Below are 13,826 nucleotides of genomic sequence, written 5' to 3'. Positions count from 1 at the left end.
CGTGCATTTGCTTCAATATCATCATAGCAAACACTCGGGGTTTATCTGGTCGCGAAACCCATCTCAAACCACCTCCTCAATAGCAGGGTATCATCCAGACTTCGGTCCGCGAAAGGAGCGGCATGTCACAGCGCAGCAAAGATCTTGGTCCGTTGTTTATTTTCTCCGTTCCTCATGCACTTTTCTGACACATCGAGCTTCCGCCCTGCTTCAGCATTACTTTTCTACTCTGTGTAGAGGATCATTTGCGGCTTGAAAGTAGCGCTGCACTGTTGCCAGCATTGCGGTGGCATCTTGGCGTCCATTAAGGAGCTTCGCAAATCGCGCACACCACTGTTCGCAAGTGAGGTGAAATGCAGAAATGGCGAACAGGGGTGAGCGCAGAAAGACGTGAAGACGCTTGTGGGCACACGCACGTGACTAGTCATGTGGTTTATTGTACCCCACGCAGTGTTGCCAGCCCACATGGCACTGCTGGCTTTTCCATGGAACGCCCATGGTGCTCTGCAGGGAATCGCAGCAAGCGCTGTTAGGGCACGCTTTCCACTAAAGCAAGAAATGCATCCAGTCTTCCGCGAACGATAAACGTCAAATTTTTTTGTGAGTAGGAGCTGCATGAGAAGTTTTTTGTGACAGATGAACTAATGCCGCATTGTTAGGGAGTGAATGTCGCGTTTCTTCTTGAGGCCGAAGACGGCAATTGTTTGTCCGACCCCTCAGAAAAGTTGACTTCACCATTCTGCGTATAGGTCAGTTCCGATTATAGATTGATCCCCGAACTTTGGAACGCCATTTTATGAAAAAAATTTCGACCTATAATCTGCAGTATAAAGTTATATAGATGAACTTTGCTGGGGAATTAGTAGTTGGCACGATACTGACTTTTTAAAGCACTGAAATCGTACGCTGTCGTGGCGGTTGCAGTTGTCGCAAGGTCAGACATTGATGGCACTGGTTTTGGGTGGGGTGCCATTGGAACGTACGCCATGGGACTCAATGACCGGTGCAACAGAGCCATGTTGTTAATAGTCGCACTGCTGTATCTGCTGCTTGGGTGGGGTTTGCCTTTTGCTACATCTCCCAAGGCAATTGCAAATTGTCTTGAATGAAGCCTGAGTGAAAGAATTGAATAATGTGGAAAACACCAGGTAGGTTGCTTCGCCCCTTTAAGGCTTTTCTGAATGCCAATCTTTGCAGAACCAGGGCACCAGGGATGCCACAATGGGCAACTCGGAGAGCATCTGCCGACTCTACGAGGTCGGTCGACAGCGAGAGGAGGACGATGATGAGGTGAGCAACCTCCCTCATCGTGTTGTGTTGACATGGTCGATTCTGGTGAAGGCTGAGAGATAATGTAGGAAAATGTGGCATCAGCATTTGCATGATTACCAGTGTGGCTGTACGTGCGTGGCAGCGAGCTTTGCTCGTATTCATATAAACAGTGTTCTTGTAAATTATCGTATTGCTGAGCGAACAGCAGCATGGCCAGTTTGTTGGGCTGTTCAGTTATGAGACATCTTGCACAATTCATTCAAGTAGTAGTATTTGTTGCGTCTCGAGACAAGGAGGTTGAGCATTGTTTTCGGGAAAACAAGTAGAGCGCAACACTGTTGGTGCATATTGCCCACGAGACATAAGTATGTATGTTCCAACGGCCATGCACAGATGTGTCTTGTGACGTGCGATTGCTGGTACCAACTAAGAAAGGCTACACCCGCAGTAAGTGATGCGTCGAAATTCTGCCTATCCTGTAAAACCGTAGAAAGAGTGTAAAGTACTCGTCCAAGAGCATTGTGCAACTTTTGTAGTAGAATAGTCAATGGTATCACAGCAAACATCAACAGTAGATGTGCTGTGATAAGATATGTGGCCCTGATAATACAAAGAAAGGAAAAAGCTAGAACATTAGCGCATGCATTGATTTCATCCATAGGGACTCATGGCATCCAGTCATGATGTCATTGATACGCTAGCGAATAAATCTTTGTGTTCTTTTGTGGAAAATAGACTTGCACAAACAGTGAATTTTAGGTTCGAAGAAAATTTCAAGCGAATAGTGATTTTGGTTGAGAAATTTTGAATCAAATTTGAGCAGTATACATTGCATACAATTAAGAAAAATGAACATGTTTGTCATCACCCTACTAACTTGCATAGTACTTTTAAACATTGAAATAAGGCCTGTGCAAATGCCACTCCTTCTAGTTTAAAGGAGCACTGACATCAAATTTACTCATGCCAAGATTTTTGCGTCAGAGAGTAGCTATAGATCCCATAGCAGCGATTCACGACCTAAAACGCAATTGAGGGTCGAATAACTATCACTTTTATTGATTTATATCACTGGTACTTAGCCCGCCATTTTTAGCGCTGGGAGCACCAGCAGTGGCGCTACCTCACGGTCACCTCCAAATCATGCCACAGCAGACCACTTCTCCACAGAAAAGAGTGACGTCAGGCTCAGCTGCTCCGCAAACATTTCGTCTGCTAGGCCGACACATTCAGTCATGCCTTGTCACTTGCATTGCTGTCGTCGCCATACAAAGTGTCGACTCGGGTTCAATACGATAGTCTGGAGCTTGGCATCCCCGCGATTCGTGATGTTGCGAACTATATTTGCTTCCATCGACCTTTTGCAGAGCAGTGATTCCGAAATGGACGCCGTTCCAAGCAGCACTTCAGAGGTGCCCGAGGATGCACGCTTCAGCCATGTTCATTTGCGTGTCTCAGTTAGCTATATTGGTGTGTTTTGGCGTGCAAAGCATTCAGGTATACGCAGAGGAGTCAATGCAATATAGCTATCGCGAATGAGCATCAGCGGAGAAATAGAATACATTTCCTGCTTGCCAGGTTCTTTTTTGCGCCTCCAGATGGCCCCGCCTATCCAACCTTTCACGATTAAAATTTACTATCCTAACTAGTATAACAAGCATTTAAAATTTAAAAAATTATGAATCGATGTGAGGGGAAGATGTTAATTTAACCTTGAAGTGGGGATTCGTGGCAGTGCATATTTTTTCTGGATAAATGTTTCCACGGCTTAGCAATCCTTCACTGCAGTGAAACAACCTTTACAGTGGGTTACATGTTGAATAATATACGCCTATTTATTAATTTCAATCAAAATTTTCAACCATTTGAATTTGAATGACAGAGAATTCAAATACAGTAATCTTAGTCTGAATGTTCGAACCGTTTGAATATTCGCACAAGCTTGGTGAAAAACCATGACCAGTTATTGTAAGCACTGTAGTATTCAGTGTGTAAATGGTTGTGCTGGCTAAGCTAGGTAAATTAAGCCAACTTATTCCATAGCTTTTTAGCACTAAACATGAAAAAAAAATCCAGAGTTAAATGTGCGAGAGACTTAAAACATAACAGTCATCTTTTGTCTAGATTTGCAGGCAGTATGTCTATAACAGATGTATTAACACTATAAATAATTACATGTTGACCGTAGTCCCCACCATTTGATGGTTTTTTACATCCATATTTAGTTACTTCTTCACACTAAGATGTTCGTCATCCTAGACGATTTATTATTATGCGCTGAAGTAAACCTGTCATGAATGTGACATTTCGCTTCCCTTTGCAAATTACCCGTTAAGGCTGGTAGGTCGATTTTTATGTTGAAACTTTCTGAAGTAGGACAAACACTTGTGAACTTACCTGCACTGAAAATGTTCTGTTGTGAACCTTAGAATTGCTTGGCTGACAAGCACTACATTCTCAACAAACAATAAAAGAATTGCCTTGCAGACTTTAGATTCACAATGCAACGTATAGGAGCTCAAAATTTGTATTCAGCTGTAGAAAGACATTACACTTTCGACAGTGGTTAAGTGATAAGTGTGTCCAGATCTTTGCGTAGCGAACCTCGCAGGCAAGTTATGGCCAAAGGCATTTTTGAGGCATCTCTTTGCGTAATTGTGCTTTGCCGTGCCGCATTTGCTGTAGCAAAAAGTGTGCTAGTTTTTAGATGCAAATTAAGTATGTGCAACCACAGTCACTGCTCGATATACAATCACCGACGGATTTTTCGGACTCCAAAAATTTGAACTTGTTTGATATTTCAGACTTCACAAATGCACTGTCAAGGTTCTCATTGCACTAATGCATTTTGGCGGCTGATTTTTCGGATGAATTTACGCTCTAATGTTCGATTTTTCGGACTAAATTGTTTGTTTCGAGCTCTGCGGCTTGATTTTGAAAACTGCCATGTTGGATTTTTTGGCTTTGTCAACTTTGGCTTGCAATGGCTAGTTCTGTGTCTTAAAAGATTGGAAGTGCGCACAATCTTCCAGTTTCACAGGCCATGTTTGATTTTCCTTGGCTTGCAGAATGGCAAAACTTTTCTTTTTCAGTCAGCCTTATCATCATTATTAATACGCCGGTACGTTTTTATTTTTTGGGTGTTTGTTTTTCTGGTCGTCAATGCACACATGGTCGTGTTAGTTGTGTGTCACAAATGTTCGAGCCGTCGTGCATGTCACATGCTCACTTCTGTTCCCGATTGCTCAGTAGCACTCCGTGGTCATGGCGCTCGGTTACTGATCTGGAATACGCTGGCTCGATTGGGCCACGATGGTAGCGTTTCGATGGTTGCAAAATGCTGGAGGTTCATGTACTGCGTGGTGTCCATGCAGATAAAAGAAACCGAGACCGTGTTGTTAAATCCCACCCAACAGGCGAGACATTGCACGCATCTTTTTGCGATCGGCACCAAGTTTTGTTTGCTTGGTTCTATGGAGCTACCAACTTTGCTGCCCGCAACAATCGCCGGCAATGATCGCCAACGCGCTTACCAGCGATGTTACCTTAGCCCAAGTAGAACCAGATTTGCTCATCTCCAAACACAGCATGTAGCATGGCATTATTGGGGATCCTTTTTAGACTTTTTTTAATCCAAATAAACTTCATTTTCATGGCTTGGCCACTTTTTCAGACTATTCCATTATTTGATCGGACTATTTTGCAGTCCTCGCCAGGTCCGAAAAATTGGTCAGCGATTGTGTGTGTGTGTGTGTGTGTGTGTGTGTGTGTGTGTGTGTGTGTGTGTGTGTGTGTGTGTGTGTGTGTGTGTGTGTGTGTGTGTGTGTGTGTGTGTGTGTGCGCGTGTGCGTGTGCGTGCGTGCGTGCGTGCGTGCTTTCTAGAGACCATCAAATAGTCCTAGAAATCTGGCAGTCGGGAAAAACAAATAGACTTTTTTTTACATTCGTGTGATTATACAGTCAAACCCGTTTATAAGAGACACCAGTGTGACTTTAGTAAAGTATGGGCAGATAAGAAAATGCATACAAGGTACCATAAGAGACATCTCAACTAAAAGACAACAATTGCTGCCCGAAGCATGCCTCTTATAAAGAGGTTTAACTGTGTTGCCACAGACAAGTCTGAAATTGCTCTGAAAGCCTGCTACTACACCTTATGAGGTGTCTTAGTGCTTGTACAATAAACTGGCGTGAATATGTGGAGTAACTCCCAAACCTGCCTTAATTATGCACAGGTTGCAAATTTGCATCTCCTGACAGCACCACCACTGTCAGCTAGACGTGGTGTGGAAAAATTATGACTTTCTTTCGCAATTGTGCCATAGTGCTTGTGATACTAAAGAGCATCATGAAACGACGCGGAACACAGCAGCCATGGCATGCGAGCTGTCTTTTGGGATCTGCTAGAGTCTAAAAAATGCGGCACATGACAGCACTTGTTCAAAGCGATGCGCTAACACGGTTTGGCAGCGGGGTTGGCTTCAGTTTGTGCCATTTAATATTTGCAGTCAGAGCACAAAAGTTCCAAAAATACATACAGAAACATAGGTACATACATTACCTTTGCACGCGCATTTGTGTGGGTATATCCCACATTCAAAATCAAAAATGTTCGGTGGGAATGAGTGGCACTAGGACTTGTGCAGAAAACAAGCATATGCGAGAAATAGTCACATAGTTAACGCAAAAAATTTCCTAAAGTGCTTGCTTATATAAACAAATCTATACTTCATGCTTAAAGAAGCTCCAGTGCTGATAAGAATGAGGATGCGCTAAATAATTGTGTACTCACCGAGGAGAACGAAGTGAACAAACTACTGCAGTATCAGTCGCCTTCTTTCTAATGCCTCAGTTTCTGATTTGCGCCGTTCTTCGTTGTGCTTCGCCTGCATCTTTGGGGAAGTGATAGAACAATACGTTGCCATCTTTCCACTACGATGCCACGCATTCTCACCACCTAGCGGACGCTTTTCAAGGCGTGGCCGCCAGGTGGTGAGCGCTTAGTTGGGAAGTGCATTATATATGCAAATTTTGGAGTACAAGTTGGCTTTACGGCACTGCTTCATAGTAACACAAGAAAAGTGATATCATGTGTGGTTTTATTGTTTATTTTTTCATTGCTCATTGTTGGAGGTGCAGGTTATACACTAGAAAATACATTGCTGTGATGGAGTGGTCAGATAATGTATACTTATAGGCATGTCTTCATGTGGCATTTTTTAGTCTGCATGCTCTTGACCTTTTAAAGTACTGGGATCGTACGCTGTCATGGCGGTCACAGCTGTCGCAAGGTCGGACATTGAAGGCACTCGTTTTGGGTGAGCTGCCAATGGAACGTACACCGTGGTGTCTCAATCACTGGTGCAACAAAGCCATTTTGGTTATTAACACAGAATTTTTTTGCCCTAGAGCAATAGCAGATGCGGGAACGTGTTCCCCTGTCTCTGTTTTTTACCTTCCCAAGAATGCGAGTGATAAGTAAGGAATAAATCGGCTGAACCAATGGATAAACTATCATGCTGTTCGGTACCATTCAGTCCTGATCAAATCCGCATCCATTCTACTTTACAGTTGCCTGGGGAATACGTATCGCGGTGGCTTACCAATTACGGCGTTGGTTCAAGTTTAGTTCTTGGCCATGGTGGCTACACTTCGAATGTTTAATATGAGGAAAACGCCCCTGTACTTAAGATTTAGGGGCTTGAATCTGAATTTAAGATTTAGGGGCTGAATTTAGGGGCTTAAGATTTGGAGGCTTAAAGATTCAGGGGCTTGAACTGGTTTGAATCTGGGCAGCTTTTTTTCTTTGAGTGTTCATATATATAGATACGTATACATATACGGTGAAGGATGGCGGCGGTGGCGACGGCAAAAAAATAGCCTGGGATGTCCATATAAATGCTATCGTAATAAAAAGGGGCCAGACGCGTTTTGGTGTTCCTGACAAAAGAATCTAGTAGTAAGCAAAACTTTGACCTACGCTTTTGCGGCAGCCAGCTGCACGGTCCTGTCCGTTCATGTGTGTCCCAGGAAGACACACGCGAGTTGTTTTGACCAAAATAGATTCTGCTAGTTGTGTTGATCCTTTGAGACTCTCACAGTGAAAAACTCTACCTTCGTGTATTCGACTACTACTAGCCACTATAAGACTGTAACGCTGATGTTGGCGCTTGCGATTGAGACCTTCTCCCACCCCCCTTTGTTTTTTGCGATGTTTTTTGTTTGTTTGTTCTTGTTTTTTTGTGCCCCCCTCCCCCCGTTGCAGAAATCTCCCGGATTCAGAATACTTGAACTTGGCAGGTATGCAGTATTACGCAGCCCCAAACCCAACATCAGAACCTCTATCCCCCCCCCCCCCCCCCCCAACTCGCCCTGGCACTTTATTTATCTGAGAGCCAACATGACAGTTATGACCAAATTGCACCTTTGTGACATGCGTGCTAAAAATAGACTTCATTGTTATATTTCTATGCCAGTTTTGTACATTTCTCTCAATGTAGAGTAATTTTATTCTCTGCCGAAGACAAGGCCTATCTGCCTTCTTTGTGCGACCCTAGCTGATTGAGCTCTGACAAGGCTGCCGACCCTGGGTTCGCCGCTACCCTACAATGCACGTTGAAGTTTCAACTTAAGAAAACGCCAAAATTTTATAAAATCTCTTGAGCAGCTGCTTGGCCAAAACTATGCTATTAAGACTTACCTTCATATGTGGCATTCCAGCTTGTCTCAAAGGCTCGATGCACAAAAACTCTTCAAGTTGCATAGGGACGAGACGGCGCTCACATTGTGCGGGCATTTTTGAGGAACATGAAAATAGTTTCTTTATTCATCACGAAATATCTTCTCTTCCTCACACAGACGGCTACGTCTTTCCGCTGTCTCCTTAACAAGCCGCTCGCTTCTCGTCGCGACTGAAGTTTTACGGTCTCGCCGCTGCCACTGCCGCTGCCGCCGCTGCTGCCACCTCGACCACCGCTTGCGCAGTTTCCCCATGACTGTGTCTTGTGTCTAGGAAAACCTGATGTTCATCACAATTTCGTTTCTACCTGCATAAAGAAAGAGAAAAAGAGATTTATTGACTCATTGCCTCGATTATTTCGTATAAGTTGTATGTATAAGCGTTCGATAATCTTTCTACACGAGATACACGGTGCTCTCTCAAAAGCCAATTACTGCACGGAAGATTAGCACTAGCTCCATGCGGTTAGTGGTCAGTGGTTGTATTTTATTCGTCTTGGCAGGGTTCACAGCAGAAGAAGTGATATCAGCGGCAGCAGCAGCGGTAAACATTATGCATGGCACGAGTTTATACGCAGACTGGCAGCAATCGTAGATGTTTGAAGTGCTCTAGGTCTTAGAGCTTGCGCTGTTCTTTATCACGCATTTCCCCACTGGTTATCGTCTCTTAGCTTCATTTGCAAAGAGCTTGAGGTTTGTATGAATGCAGGACACGTCTTTCCGCATTCATAATTAGTCCATAATTACTGGACACTAATGCATATGCAGGCACCGGCTTTACAAAGACGGAGCAGTGAAAAAAAATTAGCAGTCTTTTGTACTAGTCTACTTTGCATTCAAATACACGTCAGGCCTTGTATTACTGTTCGAGTTTTTGTAAGAAACGACGGTGTCAAAGTTCAAGGAAGTTGCAGTAAACGGTGAAGTTCCTCCATTTTTTAATACCTTTATTGCTCACTTTGCATTCAGTATTTTATCGTTCGATGTGGTGATCAGCATCCTAGTGAGCTGATCTTGTCGGTTGTGTTTTCCAGGATGCAGATGACGACGAGTCCGACAACTTGGCCGAAGAGGACACCGACGAGGATGATGACGACGGTGAGTTAGCATTGCGAAAATCGCCAACTATTTGCAGCATCATCTAGGGTCTAACAGACAAAGAAAAGTCAATTTCTGCATGCACCCAGACAAGCTTTTCAAGTTATTGTACAACCAAAGCCTTAGGTTTGTTGGTATCAGAAATTTTTCATGTGAAGGCATAATACTGCAGACAGTGTAAAAAATTTGTGGTAGAGATTAAGGTTGAACCCTTGAGATTACCATTAATCACTCTCCTGTTTTGGCACTGTCTGTAGTAGACTGTTCGAGATGTCGCAAGCGAGCGCGAAACCAGAATTTATTTTCTTCTCTGCTTTTTTTCGTTTCATTTTTGAATGAAAAGACTCCGGCGACGATGATGATGGTAAGTCAGTGCTGGCAAAGCCAGTTGCTCCAAATCTCTTCTTGATGCTTTCTGCAGTGAGCAAGCCAAGTGCATAAATGTTGTGAAAAAGAAAAAAAAATGCAAACTGGGAAATACAGCATGTGTCATGATTTCGTAAAAGCATTCAGTACAGTTGTTCTGGAGGTGATAAGTTTACAAGAAAGGCAACCAAAATTTGCCTTAGCCTCTTATTCTAAAATGTCTAAAACGGCTCTTCCCTGAAGGATCCATGTCGACTTGAGAAAGTCTATGGGAGCGCCGTAGCAGCAAGTTATCACAGATTCTCAGCAACTTCTTCTGTCTAGAGAGGGCGCTCCAGACAGAACAAGTCACTGCATATCAGTAATAATTTGCAGCAATTTTTTAGAAGCACAACCTCATTTTCAGTCAAGCAGTGATGATGCGCTCAACTCATTCAAGCAAAAGATGAACTTCGAATCGGACTTGTTGAAGAATACAGGGGTTAGTGTGCCAAGTGACGATCGAAAGACGGAACTGCAATTTTATCACACGTGTGCTCGCACAGCTTGGGCCAAAAGTGTCAAGCTTTGAGTTCTTAACGTTTTGCATAGCAGCTGCGATTAATTCACACATGCTTAGATACCTCTAGCGCTTGTGTCGTACTTCGATGGGTACAATAGGTAAAAGCTACCAAGGAATGAAATTCTCACTGCTTGTCCCACAAAACATCTGTCGGAATGATGATCAGACAATAGAGCAGTGCCGTTGCCGTGTTTGAGTTGGGGTAACGGGAACATAACGCCAACCTTCCTTGTAAAGCGTGATGCGAGAAAGCAAGCTATCACTGGATAGCTAGAGTAGGGTCCGTTCTTTTTCTTCTGTTCCACTTGCATGCTGACGGAAACCTCGAAAGAAGACAGCTCACTGATTCAGTTGATCGCTGAGGTGACCTTGATTTGAGCCAGGACACGGCGTGCGTTGAAGGTGCGGCCTCGTTTTTTCATCTTTATTAATTTTAGGAGCAGCTGCGATTCGCACATCGACTTGCGTTACCCTGCCAATTGCGGCTATCTTTGCACTTAGCAGACTATAGACGTTATGAGGGTTCTGTCATAATCTGATCATATTGCCTTCACCCAGTCTATAAATTAGCGACATGCTTGTATTAGTGCATGGCCTGTGAAGGCACTCTTGCGCAAATTAGGTCTTGCAATCAGTTGCTATCTTAACTATCATAATTTCTATTTGAGATCATCATAGTTATTATCTCACGCTAATACTATTCGAATTGGTATTAATGTTAAAAACCAATATCTTTTTCCGAATTTTATGCAAAGCTGCAACACTTTTTTACATGTGCTTAGAAAACACTCACCACCACTTTAATGTATCAAACGCTGCACTGTGCCCGTGTAAGTGTGGGTCTTGCAACGGTACTGTGGGTCACCTCTTTCGCAAGCAAAGAACGTTCAAGTCCGTGAAAGTAATCTGGAAAGAATCAGTTTCGGGGGGAAAAGTTACCAAGCCACTTTCCTCAAAAACAGCGTGGCTTATGCCACTACACTTTTGCCGCTCCAGACTTGCATATCCTCTCCTGTAAACTTCATTGCAACGCAGCTTGTAAGGCTGCAAAGTATGCTTCTTGTAGGTTAGGTCTGTCATATTGCATTGCTATTTTATTATCTGCAGTATATATTTTTATCACCTCCTTCACAGTACATATATCCTAATTCAACATTATCGTTTTTGTTAAGCACTTTCGTCATGCGTACTGTGGGGTGACAGACTATCAGTTTCGCTCGAGCATGGGCTTTGACTCAATTGGTATTTGGTGCTGTAATAACATCTAAATGGTATTGATAATTTCTGCTTGTTTGATATCGTAGCGATGCATCTGTTGTGCTTCGGTACACTTATTATATGTCTGCTTGTTGATTGTTCATGATCCATTGAAGCCCTTTTCTGGACAGGCACGGACATGCGCAATGCTGCCGTACCGGGTGCATGTGCCTGTTGCTGGTGGTGACTAAACGGTGCACATTGTATCATTGCGAATGCGTGCCGCTGTTCAGGTTTCATTTGACACCGCCTATACATTTCACTTGAGTGTGTGTCTGTACACATCGCATTAGCTCTACAAGGTGACCATTCCTGACTAGACTTGTTCCTGACTAGACGACTTTTTTTTAATTATTCTAGTCTATCGGAGCATCTTGGTTGAAAGCCAAAGTATATGTCCGCTGAGCTTCAAGGTTTTGGTCTAGTAACTCCTGCTTGTGGTGGCAACATTTCAGTGCAGTCTAAAGGGCAGTAAAAAGGTGTTTACATCGATTGAAGTGCTCACTTAGGCATATCGTAGTTCCCCCATGCAGCGGGCCTCGTAATTATGTTGTGGTCCTGGTGCATAAAACTGCAGAATGGTTTCTTTTTTTTTTTTTTTTCCCCTAGGTAAAGGTGCACAGTCAAAGCAGTCGAAGCTTTGAAAAAAAAAAAAAAACACTATCGAGTTATTTCACTGATAAAAGAGGCTTTATTGGGTACACAAATCTTGATTTGCAGTTTTACCGAAGCAAAGAATTTTCAGACAGTTTGAAAATAATTCTCAAAAATGAAGCCAATAACTAAGCAATGCATTAATCCTGGCATCCATGAGCAGTACAGACGGCAGTCCTATGCCTGTCTGTTCTTTCTCGATTCATTGTTGGCACTGTGTTTTGTATAATTCTTCGGTGATTTCTGGAAGTTTAACTCAAATGTTCACTTCAGTGCACAGGTTCTTTCCAGCTTTGAAAGTGGGAGCCGTGATAAGTAATACCTGCACTTTCAAGTGTTGCGACTGCCTCCTTATGAAGTGAAAGTAGTGTTTGATGACTGCTAATAATGTTGGGTAACAGTGTAGTTCTTGGGTAATAATGTAATATATATCATGAAATCGCACCATAATTGCCATAATTTATTATGAGAAACTGTGTATTGCAGAGAATGTAGATGTCACCTTAGCATTTCAAGCAGAGTTTCAACAAATTCGAATCTTCAAAGAATTAACTAGAAAATTGGGTGCATCCAACTTGTGTGTCAACTAGAAGGGGTTAAACAGTGTAAGTGGTGCAGAGTCATAGCAGCATTTGGCACCTGCTGCATGAAAACCGTTTGCAGACAGGAATAAATGGGGTGAAAAAATTACGTTGCAAGACTTTTCGTGTTTGAATTGTGTACTCATAGAGAAGTGATGCCTCCCAGATGTTACATATTGCAACTGATGCAGCATGTGAAATAAATGCTAGAACATATAGGTAGTTTCGTAGCTATACACCAGGTTACAGTGTATTATTGTACGCTGTGTTATGTACCTGTTGTAAAAACCCCCAGTTTTTCACACCTAGTGCACTTCACTCAGTCTTTAAGCATATGTTTCTGCTTATGCTACAAACTGATTGTAGTGGCGTTTCAGGATCTGCATTCTTTGTTCATGATCGTGCGGTGTAGCAGCACCACTCCTAGTGTATGCCAATTTTTCAAGACGTTTATCACAATGCCAGCTGTCTAAGTGGCCGCTGTTATTTCATTGTGTTGTAGTGGTATGTTTATTGTCGTATTCTTAGGTGTGGTAGGCATGTGCTAGGAGCATAAATTAATTTATATTTGTTAATGTGTATCCTATCCAATTACTAAGTACGCTCTTCAGTAGAAGTAATGGAAAAAATCAATATTGACGAAAAAGCTATAGTACTTAAAAGCATATTTATTTCCAGCTCATGAAAAAACGTTAGTTTTTTATTGCTTGAGAACAGTATCCTACGTATAACATGGACCATTGATTTATAAGTAGAGTGCCTTTTTAGAAAGTTATGCTTAATTATTGGAACGGGTGCTTCGCTATTGTCCACAGTATGCATTGGGCACTATTTTTTAGCAATGAAGTTTTTGAACTTGGCGCTGATGTTGTTTTTTCTCCGTTGTCATTATTTGCTTGAGTGTCAGCTCACTGAACATATGTTAATGCTAAATAATGGCATTATGTTGTTGCTTTTTTTTTTCTTTGTGTGCGGATAAGCTAACCCATTATTTCTTTCATGTTTTTCACTCAACTGTTTGGGGCTTTTAGCTTCGGCATATATTTTTAACATTACTGTGTTACCAGCATACAAAATAGCGTTTACCACATTTCCAGAACCCATGTTTCAGCAAGGTTCTAGCTCCCGATATTGCATTTGCATACGTGCATAAACGTGTGCTTCTACGTTTGCACAAAACACTAAATGGTAATATTAACTGCATTTAAACTACATTTTTTTATAATATAAGATTGAATCACCGCTGCTACAAATTCAAAAGAGAGGTTTTTAGCATGCACATTATCCTAGTATACTCA

General features: G+C 42.5%; 2 protein-coding genes across 11 annotated transcripts in view; one reads left to right on the top strand and one right to left on the bottom strand.

The window, feature by feature from the left end:
• The window catches only part of LOC142771973 (DDB1- and CUL4-associated factor 1-like), a 149,023-nt gene that overhangs the window by 132,745 nt on the left and 2,452 nt on the right, over nucleotides 1-13,826 (top strand). For 3 of the 9 annotated variants that reach the window (XM_075874006.1, XM_075874005.1, XM_075874009.1), the window contains exons 30-32: nucleotides 1,198-1,290; nucleotides 9,045-9,108; nucleotides 9,452-9,472. In XM_075874006.1, the coding sequence (XP_075730121.1) occupies nucleotides 1,198-1,290; nucleotides 9,045-9,108; nucleotides 9,452-9,472 (178 nt within the window). Of the gene's footprint in view, nucleotides 1-1,197; nucleotides 1,291-9,044; nucleotides 9,109-9,451; nucleotides 9,473-10,367; nucleotides 10,439-13,826 lie in introns of all 9 variants that reach the window. The other 6 variants (XM_075874013.1, XM_075874012.1, XM_075874011.1 and 3 more) reach the window with 3 other exon arrangements.
• LOC119164708 (uncharacterized) overlaps nucleotides 8,057-13,826 on the bottom strand; it is a 118,614-nt gene continuing 112,844 nt past the window's right edge. For both annotated transcript variants that reach the window (XM_075874015.1, XM_075874016.1), the window contains exon 7: nucleotides 8,057-8,318. Coding sequence is in view for 1 of the 2 variants with exons in the window: in XM_075874016.1 (XP_075730131.1) it covers nucleotides 8,281-8,318 (38 nt within the window). In the remaining variant the exon portion in view is untranslated. The remainder of the gene's footprint in view (nucleotides 8,319-13,826) is intronic.

This window comes from Rhipicephalus microplus, chromosome 9, assembly GCF_043290135.1.
Source record: "Rhipicephalus microplus isolate Deutch F79 chromosome 9, USDA_Rmic, whole genome shotgun sequence".
NCBI classification, from domain to species: Eukaryota; Metazoa; Arthropoda; class Arachnida; order Ixodida; family Ixodidae; genus Rhipicephalus; species Rhipicephalus microplus.
Note: the sequence above shows the minus strand (reverse complement) of the source record. Positions and strands in the feature narration are given on the sequence as shown.